The sequence below is a fragment of the Clarias gariepinus genome, chromosome 21, assembly GCF_024256425.1.
Source record: "Clarias gariepinus isolate MV-2021 ecotype Netherlands chromosome 21, CGAR_prim_01v2, whole genome shotgun sequence".
NCBI lineage: Eukaryota > Metazoa > Chordata > Actinopteri > Siluriformes > Clariidae > Clarias > Clarias gariepinus.
In genome coordinates, this window is record NC_071120.1 from 7,914,014 (window position 1) to 7,938,646 (window position 24,633).

General features: G+C 40.1%; 1 protein-coding gene across 3 annotated transcripts; it reads left to right on the forward strand.

Moving 5' to 3' along the window:
• Window positions 1-1,017: 1,017 nt before the first annotated feature.
• slc4a5a (solute carrier family 4 member 5a) lies at window positions 1,018-24,083 on the forward strand. Of its 3 annotated transcripts, none has more exons than XM_053480567.1 (23): window positions 1,018-1,085; window positions 1,249-1,409; window positions 2,405-2,557; window positions 2,815-2,910; window positions 3,278-3,333; window positions 4,778-4,935; window positions 5,655-5,742; window positions 5,839-5,993; window positions 6,418-6,546; window positions 6,861-7,035; window positions 7,152-7,285; window positions 8,479-8,750; window positions 10,441-10,502; window positions 10,818-11,009; window positions 12,011-12,124; window positions 12,429-12,590; window positions 13,933-14,111; window positions 15,336-15,408; window positions 16,241-16,309; window positions 17,000-17,173; window positions 18,942-19,088; window positions 19,369-19,424; window positions 23,840-24,083. In XM_053480567.1, the coding sequence occupies exons 1-23, from the start codon at window positions 1,033-1,035 to the stop codon at window positions 24,081-24,083; spliced, it is 3,102 nt and encodes a 1,033-aa protein (XP_053336542.1). In that variant the 5' UTR covers window positions 1,018-1,032. The 3 variants fall into 3 exon arrangements, with proteins under 3 accessions (XP_053336542.1, XP_053336540.1, XP_053336541.1); XM_053480565.1 differs by having other exon boundaries at window positions 23,921-24,083; XM_053480566.1 differs by having other exon boundaries at window positions 10,468-10,502; window positions 23,921-24,083.
• Window positions 24,084-24,633: the final 550 nt, after the last annotated feature.

Genomic DNA, 24,633 nt, shown 5'->3' on the forward strand with positions numbered 1-24,633 from the left:
AAAGCGCAGAGACATTTGGAACCAGACGTGAAAACTTGGCAGCAAAAGCGAATGTGTAATTGTTCAACAAGCGAAAGTTTCCCTACAAATCACAGGGTGCACTTCAGGCAAACAAGCGATGCAGCTGAGGGAATAAAAAAACTTTCTCTCTGCCTCGTTATATAAATAGAGTAACAGAAAAAGAAATGCAGAGCAAAAAGATGTGAACCGTATTGGAAACTACTCGTTTTCCTGTCACGCTAAGTGTCACAAAAAAATCCAATAACTGCAGAGTCTTTGTTCTAAAAATAAAATCAAATAAAAAAAGAACCTGCTTGTTTTCTGTCTCACACACAGTAACGCGTAAGAACCAAAGTTAGTGTATAAAAATCGGGCATCATGATGTCATTTTGTGAAATTCACGACGATCTGCTCGGCTGATAAGAAAACACATCTGGTGTGTTTAGCGGTAACGTTAGCTAGTGAACGCTGTTGTTTCATGATGTGTAGCGTATGGTAATGGATAAACAGCAGCAGAAGTATTTTAAATATTTTCACTGACAAATTAGAGAAAGACAAATAACAAATGTTGATTTATGTATTTAATCAGATTGTGTAATTACGCATACAAATGAAACAAAATAAGAGTAATTAAAAGGGAAGACAAAGCAAATCGACTATGTGCACCTGACCGCCAGCGCTGATGAAGTACGGGCTGGGTAAAGCAAAGCCTGCAGGTGTGACGTCACAATCCCAAGAACTGTAGGCAGCTTTCACGCACCTTGTCCATGAGCAGGACGCTAATTTAAAGTCTTACTTCACCAGAGTCAAAATATCAGAAACGTCTGTGAAACTGTGCTGACTCCTCCCACTAAATCATAAACAGACGAAATAAAATAAAAAAATTCCTAACAGCATGTGTTTCCCTGCTGCACGTCCATTATTCTCGGTGTGTGTTTGTCTCGTCTCTAAGTGTCCCCGGCTGCAGAGCGTCTGAGGTACATTTTAGGAGACGATGAAGACACCATGCCAACGCCCACCCTCTTCACCGAGATGGACACTCTCCAACACGAGGGGGACGAGCTAGAGTGGAGGGAATCAGCCAGGTTGCAACACACACACACACATAGAATACAAAGGCAGTGGCAGGAATTCTCCACTTCACAAACACCAGGTTCCCACTGATGATAAATATAGATAAAGTGCAGCATGCTGCCCCTTGTCTCCTGTCATCGAGTCGTGTGTGTGTTTGTGTGTGTACGTTCTTAGGTGGGTAAAGTTCGAGGAGAAGGTAGAGGAGGGCGGCGAGCGCTGGAGCAAACCGCACGTCTCCACGTTGTCTCTACACAGCCTGTTCGAGCTGCGCACGTGTCTGCAAACCGGTGTCGTGCTGCTGGACCTGGACGGATACTCGCTGCCGCAGATCGTCGGTGAGGACGACAGTGTCAGGGAGCGCTTATAAGAAAAGAAATGACCAATAATCTAGACTAGAAGATACTGTGCCTTGCATAAGTATTCATCCCCCTCTTGAAGGATTCTGTATTTTGTAGTGAACAAGAAAAGGGATTAAACTGAGATGTCTTGAATCTACACACAAGAATAGTATTGATTGCATAAGTATTTACACCCCCCTGACCCCTACCACACCCCTCTTTGGGAGTCCAAGAGAGCAAAACTGGCTAGGCTCTCTGGGTGGGAGGGGCATACTTGTCAATCACAGTAATACATGCCAGTTCCTGGTGTCACTATATTGCCGAAATATTCGGTTGCATAACATCCAATTCTTAATCCATAGGGTTTTAGTATGATGTTGGCCCCGTCCCCTTTGCAGCTATAACAGCGTCAACTCCTCTGGGAAGGCTTTCCACAAGGTTAAGGAGTGTGTATATGAGAATGTTTCACCATTCTTCCAGAAGTACATTTGTGAAAGGTGTTCACACAGGAGGTCAGGGCTCTGTGCAGGACAGTAAAGTTCTCCCACACCAAACTCGCTCAGCCATGTCTTTATGGACCTCACTTCATGTTGGAACAGGAAGAAGCTGTCCCCAAATTGTTCCCATGAAGCTGGGAGCATGAAATGTCCGAAATGTCTTGGTATGCTGTAGCATCAAGAGTTCCTTTCACTGAGGTAAAGGGGCCGCACCCAACTTCTGTAAAACAACCTTACATCATAATCCCCCCTCCACCAAACTTTACACTTGGCACAACGCAGTCAGACAAGTAACATTCTCCTGGACTCATCCATTGAATAGCCATCAGTGATTAATCACTCCAGAGAACACGTCATCACTGCTCTAGAGTCTAGTGGCACCGTGCTTTACACCACTGCATCCCATGCTTTGTATTGCACTCAGTGATGTAAGGCTTGGATGCAGCTGTTTTCATCATCTGTTTCTCCGACTTTATTTTCTACCTTTAATTTTAGACGACATCATCGAGCGGCACATCGAGGAGGGCATGGTCAGTCCCGAGCTGAGGGACAAAATCAGCTTTGTGCTGTTGAGAAAGCATCGACACCAGACCAAGAAACCCATCCACCGCTCGCTGGCTGACATCGGCAAGGGCAACTCCACCCCCAGTGAGTTGTCTCCACCTCCTTTTGTTTACCTTCTGCCCATCACACACCCCAAAAAAGGCTTGAATTTAGTAAGATAAAACATTCTTATGTCTGTAAGTGTACAAAAACCTTTAAGGATTGTGCAGGATGTGTAACTAGACAGTAAATAGGTTCTCAAGAGTCTATTCACATTCTCTTCAGTACCATATTAGATAATCAGATTGCATATTAGATTAAACCTAGAACACTTTCTTAAAGAATATGTGTGTGTGTATCAGGTCGTAGTCCAGCTCGGAGTCCAGCAGCCGGTGCCAGCTTCAATCGCTCCATAGAGGATCTGCACAGCAAACATGGAGGCAGCTACGGACGTCTTGGTACATCTGCGTTCATTCATCAAGACCAATTAAAAGGGGGGAAAAGAAACGTGACCCGGTCAAGCCCTTATATAGTTAGAAATTGATTTTAAGTTTCGGTAGCAACTGATGAGTCTAGCTTGTGTTTTGTCCATGAAATGTTAATTAAGCATACGTTCAGCAAATTAAATCATGAGTGTAATTCCTTGCAAATTAGAAAATGCATGCTTGTTTGGGTTTAAGATCAGTGATTTGACTGTTTATTCTTAGTGTTCTTTAATTCTGCATCAGTATTACAAACCATACTGTAGGAATATTAATAAGTGGTACATTTGTTGGCTATGTAAATTTTAATTATGTTAACGCCGAAGCGTTTTGTGTGTCGCAGGTCACGCCCAGAGCAGAAGTATGAACGACATCGCGGACACGCCAAGCACTGACCAGGTACATAGAGTCTTATTCATCAGCTGTGTGTATGCTGGATGGGGAGTGTCTCACACTTTGACATTTACACACACACACACTGTTTGAACAGGGACACAGGAGTTACTGCACGATTGCCATGGCAACTAGACTATTTCCTTTTTTATTTCAGTTTTCACTAGCAAACGGTTGTAAAAATTATTTATATACAGTAAAAACATATAAATAAACATTTAGTCGTCTTTTTCCCTCTATTAATTTTCATCTGCCGTTATAGCTTTAGTTACTATTGTGTCCAAAGGCAGAGGCGCCTTTCAGACTTTCGGTGCTGAATTGATTTCCAGAGGGGCGTTAAGCTTTTGATTGAATAAAACCTTGCAGCTGAAATATATACACACGGACAGGTGACAAATTAAAGGGAAAGCGGTATTTGTGTTACGAGCCAGCAGGATGGCTTTGATGCTCCTTGGCATTGAAAGCACCGCTCCTCCATATTTGCTCAGATAGTGTTTTGATGATATTGGTGAAAAGAGGGGTTGGAGGGCACGGGGTGCGAGTTGCATCATTTTCATCCACTTCAAACTGGTCAGTGTGCCATCATGCCATGTGGATGGGGTGGGCGGAGTCCTCCATGGAAAAGACCAAATATATATCTTTTTTTTTTTAAATAACTGTGTCAAATATTAATATATCATAACTCAGGTTAGACTGAAGCATTTAGTTCATAATTTAAAATGACGTAAATGTGTTTTTCAAATTCAGTTCTAATGAAATTGGTGTAACAGTCCAAAGACTTTGGAATTATGCAATAATTATGCATTTCCAAATTGCGCGTAGAATGTGTGTGTGTGTGTGTGTGTGTGTGTGTGTGTGTGTGTGTGTGTGTGTGTGAGTGTGTGGTTGCTTGTGTGCCCTGCGACTGATTGGCACCCTATTCAGAATGTATCCTGCCTCATGCCCCGAGTCCTGTGGGACAGACTCCAGGCTTCCCCGCGGCCCTGAACGGGATAAGCGCTTGACAAAATGAGCAAGTGAACGACTTTTTAAACTGATAGACAAATCACTTTCCTGAATAAATTCAATTACAATCACCTTCTTTTAGAAGCTGATAAAGCCCAGGAGAAAGCATTAGACAAAACTGGAGTACATTTGTCAACCTTTTTTTGGAGTGCGGTCAAGCAGTTATAATTAGATTCTGTGTAATTAAAATTATAATAGAAACGATTATAGGAAAAAAAGGGGTCTGTGAGCAAGATCTCCTTTTTAATTTCTAGAATTAACAAAAGAATTGAATTTATACCAAAGACCATTAATTAATTCAATCCAAAAATGAGGTGTAGTCTGTCATATCTGAAAAAAAAACAAATATGTGATATACCTGATAAAAAAAAACAAGGACAAGATGCATGAGTCATTAATACTGACGTTAATATCTGACATTATATTTGATTAATTATGACTGCAGCTAAAGAACAAGTTTATAAAGAAGATCCCCAGAGATGCAGAGGCTTCCAATGTTCTTGTTGGTGAGGTGGACTTCCTCGACAAACCCTTCGTGGCCTTTGTACGACTCGCACAAGCCACAACACTAGGAGGCCTGACTGAGGTTCCAGTACCCACCAGGTACAAATATTGACAAACCTTATCAAGATTGCACTTCCTACCAAGAACCAAATCTCGAATACCTTTAAGCACCACATTCTGTATGGTTCCAGTGCCAATGAAGTACCAAACATACCACATTTGCCACTGCATGAAGTATATAGGTAACGAGACCTGAGTAATAAATAATAAATGTGATATTTGCTAGCCAAAACCGTCTCAGAACTGGTTCTGAAGTTCTACATTCACCATTCTAAATCAAGGTCTCAGTTTCCACCATGCACCACATTTACCACTCTTTGTCAAGTCCCATTCCCCACCAAGCACTATATTCACCATTCCAGAGCAAGGTCCTGTAAGGTTCTACTTTTTCAAGGTCCAAATATCTGCCAATATACCACATTTACATTGTATACCAAGGACCAGGTACACAGTAATTACTAAGGGCATTTTCACATTAGGGACCCTTGATTGTTTTTATGTACACTTATCCCCAAAGTCTGGATCTTTATGATCAGTAAGGAAAACTTCAACGGTACAGTACACTGCTGCCCAAAATGTAATATCATAAGAATTGCTTACTATTATTAATTCTTTTCTACCAGGTACCATCATGAATTTCCTGTGACTTTTCTATTCAGAAGATTTCCTGAATATTTGGCAACAAGGAAATAAAGACCTTCAGATATTTAATAATGTATAATGTAAGTTTGGTTTTGAAATCAGTTTTCCTATCACAGGTTTTTGTTTGTGCTTCTGGGCCCTCCTGGCAAAGCCAAGTCCTACAATGAAATTGGCCGTGCTATTGCTACACTGATGGTCGACGATGTAAGCATGAATATAATCTTCTTCTACTCTAAATCAAACTCAGGGACACTACAAAATCCAGTCTTGTGTGTGTAACTCTGCAAATGCTATTTCTAGCTCTTTAGTGATGTGGCGTATAAGGCCCGGGACCGAGAAGACCTGATAGCTGGAATCGATGAGTTCCTGGATGAAGTAACTGTCCTTCCACCTGGCGAGTGGGACCCCAAAATTCGCATTGAGCCACCCAAAAAAGTGCCATCTGCTGACAAGAGGTAAAGCCAGAATACTCAGGAAAATGGATAGTAACAGGATGTAGGCTTTTAGAAATAACTGTAGTTTCATAGAAATAAAGTGTTAGCTTTCTAACTTTAAAAGTAAGCTTTACTTTTGTTGTGCTTTTGTGTTGTTTAAGAATAAACCCTCAGATATAATTTTTTTTTACAGCTTTTATTTAGACATTATACACTCTATGTAGTATTCAGAAGCAATAAAGGCAGAAAAAAAAAAACAATGCCACCTCATGCTCATTCCTGCATAGTCTAGTGCATACATTAAACCTTTCACGGTAATGACTTACTAATTGCCACTGGCATGCTTGAGCTACAAATGAGAAAGTCTGTAGTTAATGATTATCCATTTGCTGCACCATTTATCCTTCAGCTACGTCAAGTCCTCACTCCTTTTTCCCTGATTCAGGAAGTCAGTGTTCTCTCTGAACGAGCTGAGCCAGATGAACGGCGCTGCAGGACCTGGGGGCGGTACTCCTGAGGACGAGGAGATGCCCGTGCCGCATGAGCTCGGTGAAGAGCTGGCATACACCGGCAGGCGAGTTCCAATTATCACTCAGGAGTGTCATGGCAGTTAGCAGGCTTATGATGGACTGGAGGGTGCTTCAGTCTCCTTGAAACACTAAAAGATTTTGCTTGCCGATGGCATGGCTAGTCTGGAAAGTGCAGATAATTGGCGATCGCTCCAAAATGCCCAGTGAGGACAATTGTGGGCTGATAAATATAGCCATAAAAATTGAGTGAAAGCAGAATTAGAGCAAACAGAAGGCCAACATACTGTGCTGTCCTTAACTACTGCGACTACGATGATTTCCCTTCCTCTCTCTATTTGTGTGTGTGTGTGCTTGACAGATTTTGCGGAGGTCTGTTCCTGGACATCAAGAGAAAACTTCCCTGGTATCCCAGCGACTTTTATGAGGGTTTTCACATCCAGTCAGTCTCAGCCGTGCTCTTTATATACCTGGGCTGCATCACCAACGCAATTACATTTGGCGGCCTGCTAGGAGACGCAACAGACAATTACCAGGTAAACTTTCCAGAGCGTAGTAAAGTCGCTCTCCTTTTCTTTCTTATTTTGTATTATTGTGAGTCTGGTTTGTTCTAGAAGATCTTTTTCACTCTGTCTTTCTTTCTGTCTCTCAGGGAGTAATGGAGAGTTTCCTGGGTACAGCCTTAGCAGGCACAGTCTTCTGCCTTTTTGCCGGTCAGCCCCTGATTATCCTCAGCTCCACTGGACCCATACTCATCTTTGAGAAACTGCTCTACGATTTCAGCAAGTAAGCGACTCCTGAGCGACTCCTGTTTTCCTTCACTCACTTGTGTCTGGCTCTGGTCTTACCACTCGTACTATGGTATCATGAGGCTCAAAGGGAAGTGAAAATAACAAAATATTAACCGAATTATTAAATAATGGTACCTTTCCATGACATCATCTAACCCGTCCAATAACGCAGTGAAAACTCTAGTGAAAACCCACACTAACTCCGCCTCTTTTAAATGCTGTTGTTACTTTTAATGTCATAGCCTTCCCACACATATAACCAGCATCAGTTTCATATCATAAAGACTTAAAACAGAAAAACATAAACTTGCAGTGATAGACTGTATACACGCTTCGAACCCTGCGCTATAGTTTCCGACTAGGATTATTCCAAGACGTCTTTTTTTTTCCTAAGAATGAGTGTATATCCATCAGACCAGCAGGCATTCATCATTCGTCTGTCGTTGACACAGTGTGTGATGCCAGCAGCGTTCCTTCAGCCATGACTAATTCGCATCCTGATTCAATGCATTTGTTACCTGTGTGAATAACAGCGGTTCATCAGGCAAATCCACGATCTGAAGCCACTCTTGACCCGCTGAGGCGGTTTTGCTTCAAGATTCATAAATTTCACTTTGAAATGGGTTCCCTGTGGTTGTGCCACAGTATTGTTTTCACATTCGGTATAATTAATGATAAATGAGATAAATGAGCAAACTGTGAAACTATTAATATTCATTTAATGAGCTGAGACTGCCAGTCAAAAGTTTGTAAATCTCTACGATATTAGTATTGTTTTCCGCCCTGACTTTAAATGGAAGAAAAGTTTCTTTTAGTCTTTAGCTTTATTTGTCTTTAACTTAATTGTGTCATATAAGTGAAACCTATGGGTTTTAACAGCTTTATACAGGAGCTTGAAAAAATAGAAAAAATTGCCAGATTTCTATTAATATCTGAAATATCAGGCATTAACGAAAAGCTTTATATTGTCAGGAATGCAGTTATTTAATGCTATTGCATATTTAATTGTCTTTCTGTTTATTTCGTTTACTCCGCTGACAATAATTAAACCTTTAGGGTTGTTACTTGTTGCTTGGTAACTGTTGCAGCTTACATCGGCTATGACTTTTTTTTATTTTTTTATTTTGCAAACAGCATTAATTTAACTCCTAAACCGTCCTTGAGCATGTCACTACTCTCCCTTCCCAGGAGCAGCAGTATAGACTACATGGAGCTGAGGCTGTGGATCGGCCTGCACTCGTGTCTTCAGTGCTTCTTTTTGGTCGCCACTGACGCCAGCTACATCATCCAATACATGACGCGCTTCACCGAGGAGGGCTTCTCCAGCCTCATCTCCTTCATCTTTATCTCAGACGCCCTCAAGAAGATGGCCGGGTCGTTCAGTTACTATCCCATCAACACCGACTTCCAACCCGACTTCATCACTTCTTACAAGTGCGAATGTCTCGCGCCAGACACGAGTGAGTCCATTCTAGGTGCAGGGTTACAAGCATGGTACAAGTTAATCTTGAAGCTTTGACTCACAATATTCAGCCTGGAATTCAATTTATTAGGATAGAGTGTTACAGTATATGAGGTCTACTGTATATACTGTACACTATAAGGACACAAGTTTATGGCAAAATTAGACATTCTATTCAAATACATATAATTTACTTTAAAACTCAAAGTTTAGGAGTGTGTTTATGGGAATTGTGGTTGAGGTCAGATGTTGGAGGGGAAGGCCTGGCTCGCAATCTCCGATCCTGTTCATCCCAATGGTGGGGGTTGAGATCAGGGCTCTGTGTTAAGGCCAGTCAAGTTCTTCCACACCGAACTCATCAAACCATGACTTTATAGTCCTTGCTGGAATAGAAAAGGGCCTTCCCCAAACTGTTGCCACAAAGTTGGAAGCCAAAGATGTCTTGGTATGCTGAAAGCATTAAGATTGCCCTTCAATGGAGATAAGAGGCCTGACTGAAACATCTGGATTGAATAATTAGCAGGTCTAGCCAGATGCTTTTGTCCTTACAGTATAGTGTATTTTGGATCATTGAAGAACAGGGTAGAACGATGGATACCAAAGGTACCAAAGGTAGCAAATGTGTTTAAAACATATTAAATGTAATATTAAAACATATTAAATGAAATAGCTTTGCTGTTGTCATTTATTTTTATGTTAAATATGAAAAGTTAAACATGAAAAATTCGAATAAACAGTTTTTCCATATCATATTCCCAAGATTTCACTGTGAAATGTGATATCAGAATTACCAATAAGAATAAATACTGATGAATAATGCTGTTCCTGTTTGATTAGAATTACCCGTAGGTTTATAATCATTGTAACTGATTTGCATTGTTCTTGTTTTTTTGCTGCAAACATGGCCGCCGCTTTGCATGTGTGAGTATCCACATTGATGTCGTTGCTCAGCTAACGTGCTCCGAATGAAGACCGTGATCTTAAACCTTTCCCAGAATTCTCAGCTAAAATCCAAACCACTGTACAAACCCTCATTCTAGTCCTTTAGATTTCTAACCACATCCATTGGATCCTGATCAGCACTTTTCACCCTGTCTGTTTGTTTATTGGGTTCTGCCTATAGTGGGGATAAAATACTCTGGGTCATGCTGTTTGGGGAAAATAATCAATGCAGGTAACTTTTAAAACCAAAGTTTTATATTAACCATAGGTGTTACAATCAGTTTCTCAGTAAGTATGGATTTTCGTGCACTAAATGATGACGTGATACTTTTTATAAACTCCAGATGGCTAAGACTTTTGTCACTTCTGAGACTTTACCTATAGACTTTATCCTTTATTCAAAGTTTAACCTTTTGGATTTTTCAATGCCTGAAATGTATTTTTAATTAAACATAAACTCTGCCTTGAGTTGATATCTGCCTTGTGCTGACACAAATGAAATTCCAAGTTTTGTTCTTTCTTCCTTTCTTTCTTTCTCTCTCACTCGCTTGGGCATTTTACAGCGTACAATTCAAATTCCCTGATTGTATTTTCTATTCCAAGCCCATCTGTTGGCTTTTGTAGCGCACAGATGTGATGCTTTTAAACAAACACAAACGCAATTCCCATCTCAAATTTGTTTCTTTCCTCCACTCTGTTAATTCTTATCATTTTCTCTCTCTCCTTCCCTCCTCTTGTTTCTTTAGTGGCTCCAATGCTCTTCGGTGTTGTAGTTCCTGTGCTCGATAACACGTCTGCTCTCTTTGGTGTAAGTGCTTCTCTGTCTGTTTAAAAAAGCTTAAGACTTTTAATGCATGAAGGGATCGAGCCTTGCAAACTTTCAGTTCATGACTTTAAACGACTCTCATTTATATTCAAATGTAGCGAGTCTCAGGCGGTCCTGAAAGGTGACACGATGAAAGTACATCGAACTATCCTTGTGTTTTTTTGGAGTTTAATCTACTTTTTATTAATGGACCTCACGCTCACTGTCACCCCACCACCCCTCTTTCCTGTCTCATTGTCTCTCTCTCTCTCTCTCTCTCTCTCTCTCTCTTTCTATCTGTCTGTCATGTTCTTCCAGATGAATATAACAGCTCTTGACTGGAGTCAGCTCAGCAAGAAGGAGTGCCTGAAATATGGCGGCCAGCTGGTGGGAAGCTCCTGCAAGTTCGTCCCAGATTTAGCGCTCATGTCCTTCATCTTGTTCTTCGGCACCTACTCCATGACTGTGTCGCTGAAGAAGTTCAAATTTAGTCGCTACTTTCCTACAAAGGTACCAGACAAGCAGGAACGAAAAAATAAAGAGTGCATTCATCCATATGCCAAAAAGGGAAATAATAAACAATATGAATCCCATAAACCTAGAAGCCAGGACTACAAGACCAGAAGTGCAATCATCTGACATAAGCTTAACCCAAGACTAGTCCCGCCCACTTTTATTAGCAATTCTGTTCATGTATATGGAGGCACTGGAAACCTGCCAGTTGTTCATACCATGTAGATGAACACGATGGGCCACAAGAGCAACATTAAGCTGATTAGAAACCAATTACGGCTTTGCGTTCTCTAGAGGTTTCATTCTGGTGCATGGCTCAGAGTTGTCGTTTGAGCAACAAAATGCAATTATGAATTCAGAGGGTAAATGTGTACCAACATACTGAAAGTTCAGTTAGCTTCAAATGGGATGGTAGCTTCAAATGAGTCCAAAATTAAATATACTGTAATATAAAATATGGTGCCATTACTTTTGGTAAGTTCGGCAAAAGAAAAAAATTAAGACCTTTTTTTTTTTGCTTGTTTTTAAGTTTTGCCAGTTTTTGATATAAGTTTATATACAGTATGTTTGTGAATATGAATATGATTGGTCGGAAGGTCTTATTTGAAAAGTTCTCCTGCAGCTTTTAGTACAAGAGACATCCACCTTGAAAATACAAATATGATTGTGACCCACTATGTAGATGCACTTTGTCTCTGCCATAAGATGCAAATCAAAATTTATCTCTAGACCAAATAATTCCTAAATTCGTAAGCAGTGTGTAAAAAATGATCTTTCCTTTCAGACTTAAGGCCTACAGCAGAATATCGGTTTATTTATCCATGCACATGTTGGTTGCTATAGTTACAGGGATGGATAAAGTCAGATATTTGTTCGCTGAGCAGCAGGAAACACAACAATATGATAAAGAATATTTGGGCAAATGCATCTACAAGGTAACAGATTACTGAAGTGTCCTTCTATGTCTCGCTCGCTCTCTCTTTTTTTTTTTTCTTTAGTTAAGGAAGCTTATCAGCGACTTCTCCATCTTCATGTCCATCATGACGTTTGTGGGTTTGGACATGCTCATGGGACTCAAGACTCCTAAATTGATTGTGCCCACTGAGTTCAAGGTGAAAGTGGACACACACACACACACACACACACACATTATATCTTACATTCTTATAGACTGCAAAAAGAACTGCTACATCACATGTAATTATATTTAATATAACTATAGATGTATAAAATGTTGATGCTATTTCTTACTTAATATAAAAATCCAAATGTTGGCAAATTGCTTAAAAAATAAAACATATAACGTAATTTAATCAAACACTGATCGCCTTTTCTTTTGATTTCTTGTACATTGTCTGTTGACTCTCTTCATTAATAAAGGGATTCTCTGACTGTGATTTGTTTTCCGTCACGTAGCCCACACGCCCAGACCGTGGCTGGATCGTCATGCCCTTTGGGAAGAACCCATGGTGGGTTTATCTGGCTAGCTTCATACCTGCTCTCCTCGTCACCATCCTTATCTTCATGGACCAACAGATCAGCGCCGTCATCGTTAACAGGAAGGAGAACAAACTGAAGGTAAATTATTATGTTTTCCCTAAACCACACTGAAGTAAAATTTTAAAGCTTTTTTTTATGTAAATATCAGGTGAAAATAATGGACGTGATAGTAATTGCTTAATGCAAATAAAAGAGTTTTACCTCGAAAGTGAGACCATTATACACGTATATGAGAGTGGACTATATGATCGTAGAAACTTTTATGTCAATACAAGAGTGTTTTATGTGAATAAGAGAGTGTATTATATGAGTTCATGTAAATGCGAGAGTGTATTATATGAATGTGACAGTGTATTATGTGATTGCAAGAAAGTATTATATGAATGTGAGTTTTTTGTGAATTTAAATGTGTTGAATTTGAATGTAAGAGTGTATTTTATGGATGTGAGAACATTTTAGATGACTTACAGCACTGTAGCCTTGCTGTAGCCTCCAGATCCTGGGTTCGATTTAAGCATTGGGTCTGTGTGCATGAAGTTTTCATGCTCTCCCCATGCTTGATGAGTTTCCTCCATGTTGCCTGGTTTCCTATCACAGTCAAAAGACATGTAGATTAGGCTAATTGGCATTCCCCAAATTGCCCATATTGTGTGAATGCTCACTGGAAGTCCTACCATGGTAGAATAAATAGAGGTGATCCCCGACTTACAAACAAGTTCTGTTTCAGGGTCATGTTTGTAAGTCCGATTTGTTCTTAAATCTGACAAAGTGGGTCTTATATGCTTTTGACATGAGTATACAATGTAAAGTATCTATTTAAATCTGTCCCCTTTCCCCACACTGCCATCATGTGGCCAAAACCTGTAATCACGCCTGAGAAATGAATCTCACACAAATCTTACAGTGTTGTTTCTGCGCCTTTAAATCATGAGGGGAAGCTGTTTTTCACTGTATTGGACTGTGAACTCTGTTTTGTTAAGGATTTTCCAAAATTATAATTATTCACCCACATGACAGCTTTACAGAACATATTGTATATAATTGTAAATATTGGTATCTGGTGCACTGCATTTTTTGGACAATACAAGTAAAATACTTCTGTGTTTGAACCGGAAAGTCCGTTCGTATCTGCAGAAATTCATAACTTGAATGTTTGATGATTACCTGAAGTAGTCCGTGGCCTCCTTTAGTTGGACTGCAGAGGTTATTAGATGGATAACGATGAGAGTGTGTTATTTGAAAGTGAGAGTTAGTTATGTAATTGTAAGTTTATTACGTAAAAATGAGAAATTTTAAATGATGAGTACAAGCATTTTACATGAATAAAAGAGAAGATTAAGGAAGATTAAGGAGGAATAATAAATGTTTTTTATTCCAGGGATCATAACTGAATATTATTTTTTGTTCTCCTCTTGAACAGAAAGGGTGCGGGTACCATTTGGACCTGTTCTGGGTGGGTGTCCTGATGGCCGCCTGCTCTTTTATTGGCTTGCCGTGGTATGTGGCGGCTACAGTCATCTCTATCGCTCACATTGACTCACTTAAAATGGAGAGCGAGTCCAACGCCCCAGGGGAACAGCCGCAGTTTCTGGGAGTAAGGTACACACAGTCGTAATGCTTTTCTTTCAAAGTGTGTATTCAGGGTTTGGTTGGGAAAACTATGAAATAATGGATGTTGTTATTCAGCTTCAGTGGTTTTAGAAAGTATTTATTTATTTAAAAACTGAAAAAAATCATCTTTTTGGAGATTTTAATGAAATTTAAATCATAGGAGCTGATTTTTTTTTTTTTTACAGTAGTTGCGACACCAAATATTCCATTCCATCTGCTTCCAGGGAATAACAACAGATCTGACAAAACTGAACATCAGAAAATAAAAAAAAACTGGAGTAGTTTTTGAAGGACTAAAATAACGCGGATGGCGCAGTGGTGTAGTGGTTAGCACCTCCATGGTCCGGGTTCGATTCCCGGCCAGGCTCGATTCCTGTCTCTGGGTGCATGGAGTTTGCGTGTTCTCCTTGTGCTTGGTGGGTTTCCTCCGGGTACTCCGGTTTCCTCTCACGGTCCAAAGACATGTAGGTTAGGCTAATTGGTGTTCCCAAATTGCCCGTAGTGTGTGTGTGTGTGTGTGTGTGTGTGTGTGTGTCCTGCGATGGATTGGCACCCTGTCAGGGTGTACCCTGCCTCGTGCCCTAAGTCTCCTGGGATAGATTCCAGGCCCCCACAGGTTAAAGCAGTGAGAGAGTGAGTGAGAGTAAAATAACGCGGCTTGGTAGTGGACTAACAGGCAGAAAATGAAGACGTTTCTTTACTGGGTTTTTGAAAGTTGTTTGATTCTTTTTTTTAAAGGTTTCTTCTATCTATTTTTTCTCTGTTTTAAGGACATTTTCTTGCACTCAATAGAAAAGGTTAACTCTGGTCCCCTAAAGAGAGCCTCCATTTATCTCTCTGTAGGAAAAACCAAAGAACTATTCATGTCCTGTTTTTCTTTAAATAAGATTTTCTAATATATTCCGCATGCTGTTATTGTAAGATGTTCAACAGTGGTTGGTGTGATGAAGCAGAATTATTGTTAACACTCTGTACCAATGCATATTTACCAATGATCTCCATTTTTACTTGAAGTAAAAAAAAAAGTATTTATGGGTAACAAGTGCATTAATGTAATCCTGTGACTCTCAGCGCTAGTATAGAAAATGAATGCTGCACCATCTGACGAACCACAATCCCGAATTCCGCTGTGGGGTTAAGTCAGACTAAACAGTAACCTGCAGCTAGAGTTTCTTTTAGACTTTGTCTACATACTGTATCTCTGCTCTAAAGGGAACAGCGGCTGACAGGAATCCTGGTTTTCGTCCTAACCGGAGTCTCCATCTTTCTCGCCCCGATTCTGCAGGTAAGCATCCAGTATGATGTGTGTGTCTGAAACCAAAAGCAACTTTATATCAGATACATTTTCGGATAATTAATCATTTTTCATATCATTAATTTTCAAGCTTGAATTTCAAATTATTCCTTTTTATATAATTTTATATTTTTTATTAATTATATAATTATATTTTTATATAATTTTTTATTATAAATGTTCCATTTATTTTAAATGCTTTAGGTATTTTCATGTTATTTTTTTAATTATTCAATAATTTTCACTGTAATCTTTATTTATTTAATGTCAATTTTCACAAAGATTCATACTTTTTTTGCATCTGACTTTCAAACGATTTCTTTTTACATGTAACTTTTCAAATGATTAATTTCTTTTTACATGTATTTTTTTCAAATAATTACCTGAATATTAACTTGCCTGTCTCAAATAATGCTTTTTTTCGGATGACAATTCTTCAAATGATGCATTTAAACATGATCCTTTTAAATGATTTTTTATTTAATCATTTTTTAACAATAGAACTTAACGGTCTCACTCCTGGAATAACTCAAACTCTGGTAGGTTTCCATATTCATAACCTCGAATCAAATAAAGGAGTAAGTCCAGCTGGCACAACTGGGAATTAAGTGTCTCTAATCACTTTAAACTGGAAAGGTCAGCCTGCCTTTACCTGTCCAGGATGGCACGAGAGCGGATTTGGCCATGAAGACTGACGTCGGTCGATGTAGCCTGCGTTCCATTCAAGTGCAAATGTGCCATTTTATAAAACAGAGCTTTTTTTGGTCTAAAAATCAGCGTTATTGATGTGCCATATTTAGTGCAGTGGTTTTCTGTTCCTCAGTTCATCCCGATGCCTGTGCTCTACGGTGTGTTTCTCTACATGGGCGTCGCTTCTCTTGGGGGCATCCAGGTAAACAAGATGCTTTCCCTTATCATTAAAGTTGTAAAAAAAAAAAAAGATCCAAACAGAACACAGTCTGTGAACATGCACACACGTAGCTAACACTGACTTAGCCAGCTGGTGGCTAATTAATTTCCCATGATTCATCTGATTAATTTCAAATGATTAGTTAATGTTATTTTCAAATGACTTTTTTAAATACTTCAGGTAACGTAAATTTTCAACAATTTATTTTCAAAGCTGACTTTTTTAAAGGATTAGTTTTCATATTTTTTTCCCCAAATGATTAATTAACCTTCAAATGACCTTTGCAAATGATTCACTTCTACTGACTTTTTTAACAGATTTTTTTCAATTATTAATTTCCTGTCGCATCTGTTTCCTAAATGATTGCTTTTAACATGTCTTTTTTAAATGATTCATTTAAGCACAAGAAAATTTTTAAGCGATTCTTTTCCATGTGTTACTTTTTCAAATGATTCTTCAGCCAGCTAGATACTGTAAGTCCAAGATACAGTACATTAGCATCATTAATGTACATTATAATCCTGTCCGCCCAACATAATTGGTAATGAATCACGGACGTGAGTTAGCCGCTCTCACCACCTCAATGCTAGCAATGTCAAGTCCTGTAAAGTTCCGTCCCATTGGTAGCTTTTTTTGGTGAATATTTGACACATTTTTGCGTTCGTGCCGCAGTTCTGGGACAGGATCAAGCTGTTCCTGATGCCAGCGAAGCACCAGCCGGACTACACCTACCTGCGGCATGTCCCGCTCAGGAGAGTCCACCTCTTCACGCTGCTGCAGGTCGTCTGTCTCTCCGTCCTCTGGATCCTCAAATCCACCTTCCTCGCCATCATCTTCCCCGTCATGGTCCGGGTTTACTGATTTCTTCTTCCTTGTTATTTTAACATGTGCGGCTCTGTGTCAAAGTCTAATAATTAATGAGCCGCTTGTTGAGCAGGACCAGTTGAACCAGAAAGTCAGAAGAAGAATTATTCAAAATGTTGTAATATACAGTACAAGTCTATTTTCAGCAAATACTGAATCTTTTTTTTTTTTTTAATCAATTGAAAATAAATGAATCATGTTCAAGAGGAATCATGTTGACAGGTTAATCGTTTACATTCAGCACAAAAGTTTTTATGAATTTTTATTATTAAATGGTTTTCAGTTAATAAAAAAAAAAAAACACAAGGGTTTTTAAAAGATTTACATTTTTAATGTGACCTTTTAAAAAAAAAATTTGACCTCATTAATTTAACCTGTCAGTTTTTCCCATCTGACTTTTAAATGATTGCGTTTTACATGTGGCTTTTTCAAAAGCTTCATTTACTTTCACATGACATTTTCAAGTCATTTATTTCTTTATGTGGATATATATAGATTTTTTTAAATGACTTTTTTCCACGTGTGACATTTTTACATAATTCAGGTAAATGTTAATGTGACTGTTTCAACGGTTAGCACTGTCGCCTTGCACCAGCAGGGTCCGGGTTCGAATCCCGCCTCGGGTCTGTGTGCATGGAGTTTGCATGTTCTCCTCATGGTGGCTTGGTGGGTTTCCTCCCACAGTCCAAAGACAGTTAGCTTAACTGGCGTTCCCAAAAAGCCTGTTGTGTGTGGATGAGTGTGTGTGTGCCCTGTGGTGCATTCCTCGCCCAGGGTGTAAGGCTCCAGCCCCCCAAAACCCTGCATACATGATAAGTGTTATAGATGATGAGTCAGTGATTCATTTATATTCTCACGTGACTTTTTCAAGAGATTCATTTCGGCAAATTTGCCGTGGACATTGGTGGATCAGTGGTAGGGTTCTGAGTCAACGCCCAAATCCCAGCCACTGGTCGGGTCCCAAGGGGTAAAATGGGAGGGTTGTGATAGGAAGAGCATCCGGCATAAAACCTGTGCCAAGGTGTTGTGTGGATCAGTTGGTCCGCTGTAGTGACCCCTCGACTGGAGCAGCTGAAAGAACAACAATTTTGGAATTTCAATGATTTAATTATTTTTTGCATCTGACTTTCAAATAAGTCATAATGCATTCAATTCCACATGCCAGCTTTTCAAATGATTCGTTTCCACATGTTGTTTTATCAACTGAGTCAACTAATGTTAATGTGACATTTTCAAATTATTCAGGTATCGTAAATGTGACTGTAATACAATAACAATTTATTTTCAAAGCTGAATTTTTTTTAAAGGATTCATTTTCATAAATTTTTTACTCAAATGATTCATTTATTTTTAATGCAATTGATTCACTTTTACATGTGACTTTTTTAAATGATTCATTAATTTTCACAAGTACATTTTTCAAGTGATTCTTTTCCATTTTTCAAATGACTCAAGTTCAAGCTCATACATTTTCACATTGTGAATTTTACACATAACTTAGTTTTCACAGGTGATTTACAGTCATTGTCTCTTTATTTGATCATATTGACGTCTAGTTTACGTGATATAACACGTGCGATTAAATATTATGATGTAAAATGCATCATCACACAATATCACATAAATGTGAATTGTTGGTGACTCTGTTGAGTGAGAGCTGACACGCATCGTACTGTAAGTGATGTGAAATCATGGTGACGCGTTGACCCTCACCGTGTGTCCGTTGATCGAGTGTGTGTTCGTGTCTCAGATTCTGGGCCTGATGCTGGTGCGCAAGATGCTCGATGTGGTGTTCTCTCAGCACGACCTAGCCTGGGTCGACGATCTGCTGCCCGGGAAAGAGGAGAAGAAGAAGGAAAAGAAGAAGGTCAGGGGAGGAGAGGAGAGTGAGGATGAGGTAGGTTGTGTGTAGCTGCCTTTATATGTGTGTGTGTGTGTGTGTGTGTAGCAGCGTCCGTCACTTCATTCTGTTTGTTCCATCACAGCTCATGGTGTGCCCAACAGTAATAGTCCTTCAGTATACATTATGTACCGCTGCTGTCCCCTACTGGCCTGAAACACTTGTAACATTCAGAGAGCCGTGGAGCTGCCACTTTATTAGGTACACCTCATCATCAGAAGCTGTGCATCTCGACTGTTACCGTTTTTGTTTTTTGTTTTTTTGTCTCATCCTGCAGGAAAAGTTCCACCCGTACTCCGACTGCGCTCCTGCTGATGTGGACGTGGACCGCAGGTACTGTGTCCTCAAACTGCACGTCCCATACCGAGACCTCTTAGATCCCCCCGACTCGAGCTCGGAGTGGGCCGCGCGCTGTCAGCCGGGCACCTTTTACCACTGATGTGCACACACACACACACACACACACACACACACTTTTTTTCTGTTGATTTACAATATGCTTTTATATAGATTCTATATAGATTATAAGGATTGAAATGTTAGGTAAAGTGAAATATCTTCATTTTAAATATATATGTCCATATTTATTCCACAAGATGATTAAACATTAGAAATTCTTTCCATGCGCTAGTGAGCAATGCAGATAGATTCATCCAGTAAAGCATTTAAAATAATTTAACATTGCGGCATTGTTGTTTTTTATAATATAGCTATGACACCCTTGTAATGAAGTCAATCAAATCATGATTATCAAATTAATCTTATAATTAAAGAGACGATAAAGCTGATTTAGGAACCATTTACCCAGTGCGCAGGTTTTCCCAGCAGGTCTTGGTTGTTTCTTTTCTCCTCCGTCTGCCGTGTTCACTTTAAAGTCCGCTGTGTGCTTTTAGCCCGAGTCATACTGTGCAGTGTTTTTTTTAAAGGCCGACTTTCCTGACGGAGATGAATAAAAATCCCCAGCGAGAGCGACAGGGATTCTCCATTTAGACCAAGATCAAGAAGAACTTCCCATTTGCTTTAGTTAGTCTTCCTTTAAAGTGTGTTTTTGTAATGGAAATGAAGTGGGGCTAAACGGTCCGAGTCCACCACTGGAAACCGCTCATCAACCAGAAACGCCTGGCGCAGTGCAATGGTTTAATAGTAATCTGTGAAAAACACATATATGTCCTGATTTTTGGGGCTGGACTTAAAAACAAGTACATGTTATTCTGTGGCATGGGGCATTTAAAAAAAAAAAAAAAAAAAAAAAAAATTTCCAAAAAATCCAATCTTCTGATCGCTGTGCAAAAATTTTACTGGCCAAAAGTCCAATCTTGGTCATTCACTCACTCACCGTCTGTACTGCTGTATCTTGTGCTGTATATGGGTCGAGGGTTGGCTGGAGCCTGGACAGGGTGCCAATACTTTTTCTTTTTTTTTTCTCCCTAATTTAGTGATATTCAATTCCTCCCCGTCACTAGGGCGCTCCCACATTAAGGCTACTACTACCACTTAGTCTGAAGGTCTGAAGACTACCACGTGTTTCCTCCGAAGGAAACGCTATCCGCTCTTTCCGCTTGCGTGAGCTCACAGACGCCCCTGATTGGCTGTAGAGCCGTGATTAATGCTGGAGCACTAAGTACCTTTCATCCCTCCCCTCTGAGAGAGCTCGGCCAATCAGCTCTCTCTAGACCTCCGGCTGTAAAAGGTTACAGCATCACCTGGGAATCGAACTTGCGATCTCCGGATGATAGGGCGAGTGCTTTACCACTGCGCTAGTGATGTGCGGGTCATCTGGTAACCCGCGCACCCCGCGGGTCGTGTTGGGGCGGGTAAAGCAATTGTCACTTTTTTTGCGGGGCGGGTTGGGGCGGGTCATTAAAACAAAATTAAATAAAAAAATCCATGTATGTTGCGTGCAATTCCCTTATAGCCTATATTAAATATTTAGGAATATATATATAAGTTCTTTGATAAGGTTACGTCACGTGACAAGTCACGAAAGCGCCAAGCAGCTACCGCTGCCAGTCTCAACAAAAACAAAAAAATAAAAGTGAAGATGGAAGACGAGGCGCGGGAAAAATTGAGGTCAGGAATTACCATCATTAAAAGTAATGAAAAAGAAAAGTCAGTGGTTATTTAGCATAGGCTGTAAACGCTAAAGTAGAAATACCTGCCCTGCCCTATACAAATCTAAAATAAAAACTTGTTTAGCTCAGATTACAAACGCTGCTTTGTAAATGTTTAAAATGTGTATCATTATCCTGTTATTAATATGACCTGATTTATCGTTTATATCCATAATCATCTGTTGTTGCCAGTTTACAGGGCGATGTTTCCAAGCACTTTCAGGCTGAAATAAGGCTGTTCTCATTTAAATTACAATGCCTAGCATGTCTATTTCATGGTCGCGGGTGCGGGGCGGGGCAAGTTGTAAAAATAGATACAGTGGTGCGGGGCGGGCTGGGGCGGGCCAAATAATTTCATAAAAGCGGGAACCGCGGGTTGGAAAAATACCCGACCCGCGCATCACTACACTGCACACACTGCGGGCAATTTGGGAACGCCAATCAGTCTAATTTGCATGTCTTTGTATTATGGAAGGAAACTGTAGTCCCTGAAGGAAACCCACGAGGAGAACATGCACACAGACCCAAAGCAGAAATTAAACCCAGGCCCTAGAGGTGGAAAGCGAAAGTGCTAACATTACGCCACTGTGCCGGCTGTGTGGCCCAGCCAGAAGACATTTATTCAGCTCATGTAGATTCTAGGAGCACTTTGTTTTAGTGAGTGCTACCTGATATAGCTAGATCTCTCTCTCTCTCTCTTTCTCTCTCTCTCTCCACCCAGACAGCAAATGAATAATGGTCTGAAACTATTTATCTGGCACCATTTAAAAACAAATACATTAACTTTTGCAAAGTTAGCTTCCAACTCAACTCTGATGAGATCATGTCTAAAACTTGACACTTTGGCCAAATATTTAAACACCACCTAATTAATTGTGCCTCTTCTGGCGCACAGTGCACTTCCCATCGGCATGACCGGCTCCCCATGTGAGCTTTAACTCAAGCACATTTGGCTCTCCTCATTCCAGGTGGTGAATTCTGACTTTAGCCTCACAAATCCGCTCCCAGCATCTGGCTGGTGTGAAGTGGTCATCATATCTGCATTGCTGATAAACGTGCATGGTCTGGATGATAATGATGATGATGATGATAAAGTTTTTCGAGCAGGACTATAATTACTGCTAGAAAGCTGAGAAGCCGATTTTGGCCCACACCTAGGACTTCCATCTGGTGATGACCTCATCCCAAACTGGATTCCTCGTTAAGCTTAATCAAACCAAATTTCAGGCAAGATATGAACCAGAACTTTTAGGCTGGGCCACTTCTGGGCCATTTTCAGCATTTCTGCTAAATGGCTCCTGATGTATATTTCTGCTGGAGGATTTAGATTGGGAGAGACGTCATTCATTACGGCTGCCAAAGCACCAATTCCCTTCTTTAGCCTTCTTGATTATCCTTAAAACAGAAACTGCTTTTTGTTCAGCTTCCTTCGCCTCTTGACCATTTCATTTACACTGATTTGGTGTAGCAGTCGTTTGTTGCCATGGTGACCCTTGCTGGGACAGTAAAGCTCTATTTAAAGTGTCTCACAAAAGTAAGTACACCCCTCACACTTTAGCAACCACTTGATTATACAATACTTGGATATACTGTAAAGTATTAGATTTTCCGTCCTCTACATAACTCAACATACAGACAAATAGCTCAAAATAGCTGGCAACAAAAATGAGTACATCCTAAGTGAACATGTCAAAACTGTGTCCAAAGTGTCAATATCTGGTGTGAGCACTATCGTTATCTAGCACGGCCTTAATCCTCCTGGGCCTGGAATTCACCAGAGCTGCACATTGTTGCTGGGGTCCTCTTCCACTCCTCCATAATGATATCACGGAGCTGCTGGATGTCATACACGTGGCGCTTCACCACCTTCCGCTTGAGGACGTCCCACAGGTGCTCAATAGGGTTCAAGTCTGGAGACGTACTTGGCCGCTGACAAACACATGAACATGATGAATAGGTCATGTGACTTTGCATGGTTTAGGATGTACAGCTGGTATCACTTATGGTGCACTCACTTTTGTTGCCGGCTATTGGGACCATAATGACTGTACAGTATGTTGAGTTATTTTCAAAGGACAGTAAATCTACACTGTTATACAAGCTGCACATTGACGACTCTAAAATATATCCAAGGTTCATTTCTAGGGTTAGTATTCTCCTTTGAGAAGAAATGTTTGCCGAAATTAGAGGGGTGTACTTACTTTTGTGACTGAGTGTATACAATTACAGATGCAAAACACACTGAAAAATAAATGATCATTGGAGTAACGTTGATTTTTTTTAAGATAATAATGAGTAATCAGTACAAAATTCACCAACACCATTCAAGAGTTTGTCTCAATCCTACACACAATTCAAGCACAAGACGACATCGCTGTCAGTCATCATACACTAGCACACGACTCTAATACGAATCCTTTCATTTCAATGAATTCCAGTATTTTTTTTAGCTACTGTTGTTACATGCTTATTTAATGACTCCAACAGCCCCAGTTCATGACTTTTGATGTGATGATCGGACGTCACTTATAATTTAAACACTAGCGTGTTCCCTTAAACACTAAACATCCCACAAGTGTCAACAGGGGCGAGTATTAAAAACCCGTATCAGGACGCAGGGCTATTCTTCGCCTGCAGAGTTGCCGCCACACCGCTGACCCTTGACCTTTTGCCATTACCTCATTCTTCCTCTCATAACGGGGCCTCGCCGCTGCGCAGCATCACCCTGCATTTGAAGATCTCGTGCCCGGTGACGCCCATCGACCGAGGCGTCTCGTGTCCGGTGCCGCAGGTCAAGATCGAGGTGGAGTCCGAGTACGATGACACAGACACAGAGCTCAGGCACAGGAGTCACGACATGAGCAGCGAGACCACGCTCTGAGTTCGGGCGGTGGACAACGTGTGCAATTTTATGACTTTTTATGATCAAGCGCAAGAACTTTTGCGATTCGAATGTGTTCGTATTTTGTAATATCTGAGATGAATGCGTTTATATTTGTATGTGAACAATGCTATACATTCGACATGGTGATGATGTTTGTGGATGAATCTGTTCCGATTCTAATTCTTGCGGCATTATTTCTGTTTTGCTTTTCCCTCCTCAAATGAAACAATCAGATTCCACTTTAAGACTAACATGATGTACTTTGTAAATTTTCTATACATTGCTTTTGTACATAAACCCTAATATTAGTATAGTATTTTTAGCAGTAATGGACATGTGCAGGCTTTGCGGTTAAATGTATTTACTGAGAAACATTTGATTTTAATGATTCACATCAGATCGCATTTGGTCTTTAAACGACATGTACAGTTTAAAGACCAAAAGAAACATCTGTTGTTGTTGTTTTCCCCAAAACCATATGTAATGTGACAACTGTGGTTAAAAAAAATAAAAAGTGAAAAGCTGTTCTAATTCTAAGACTCCGATG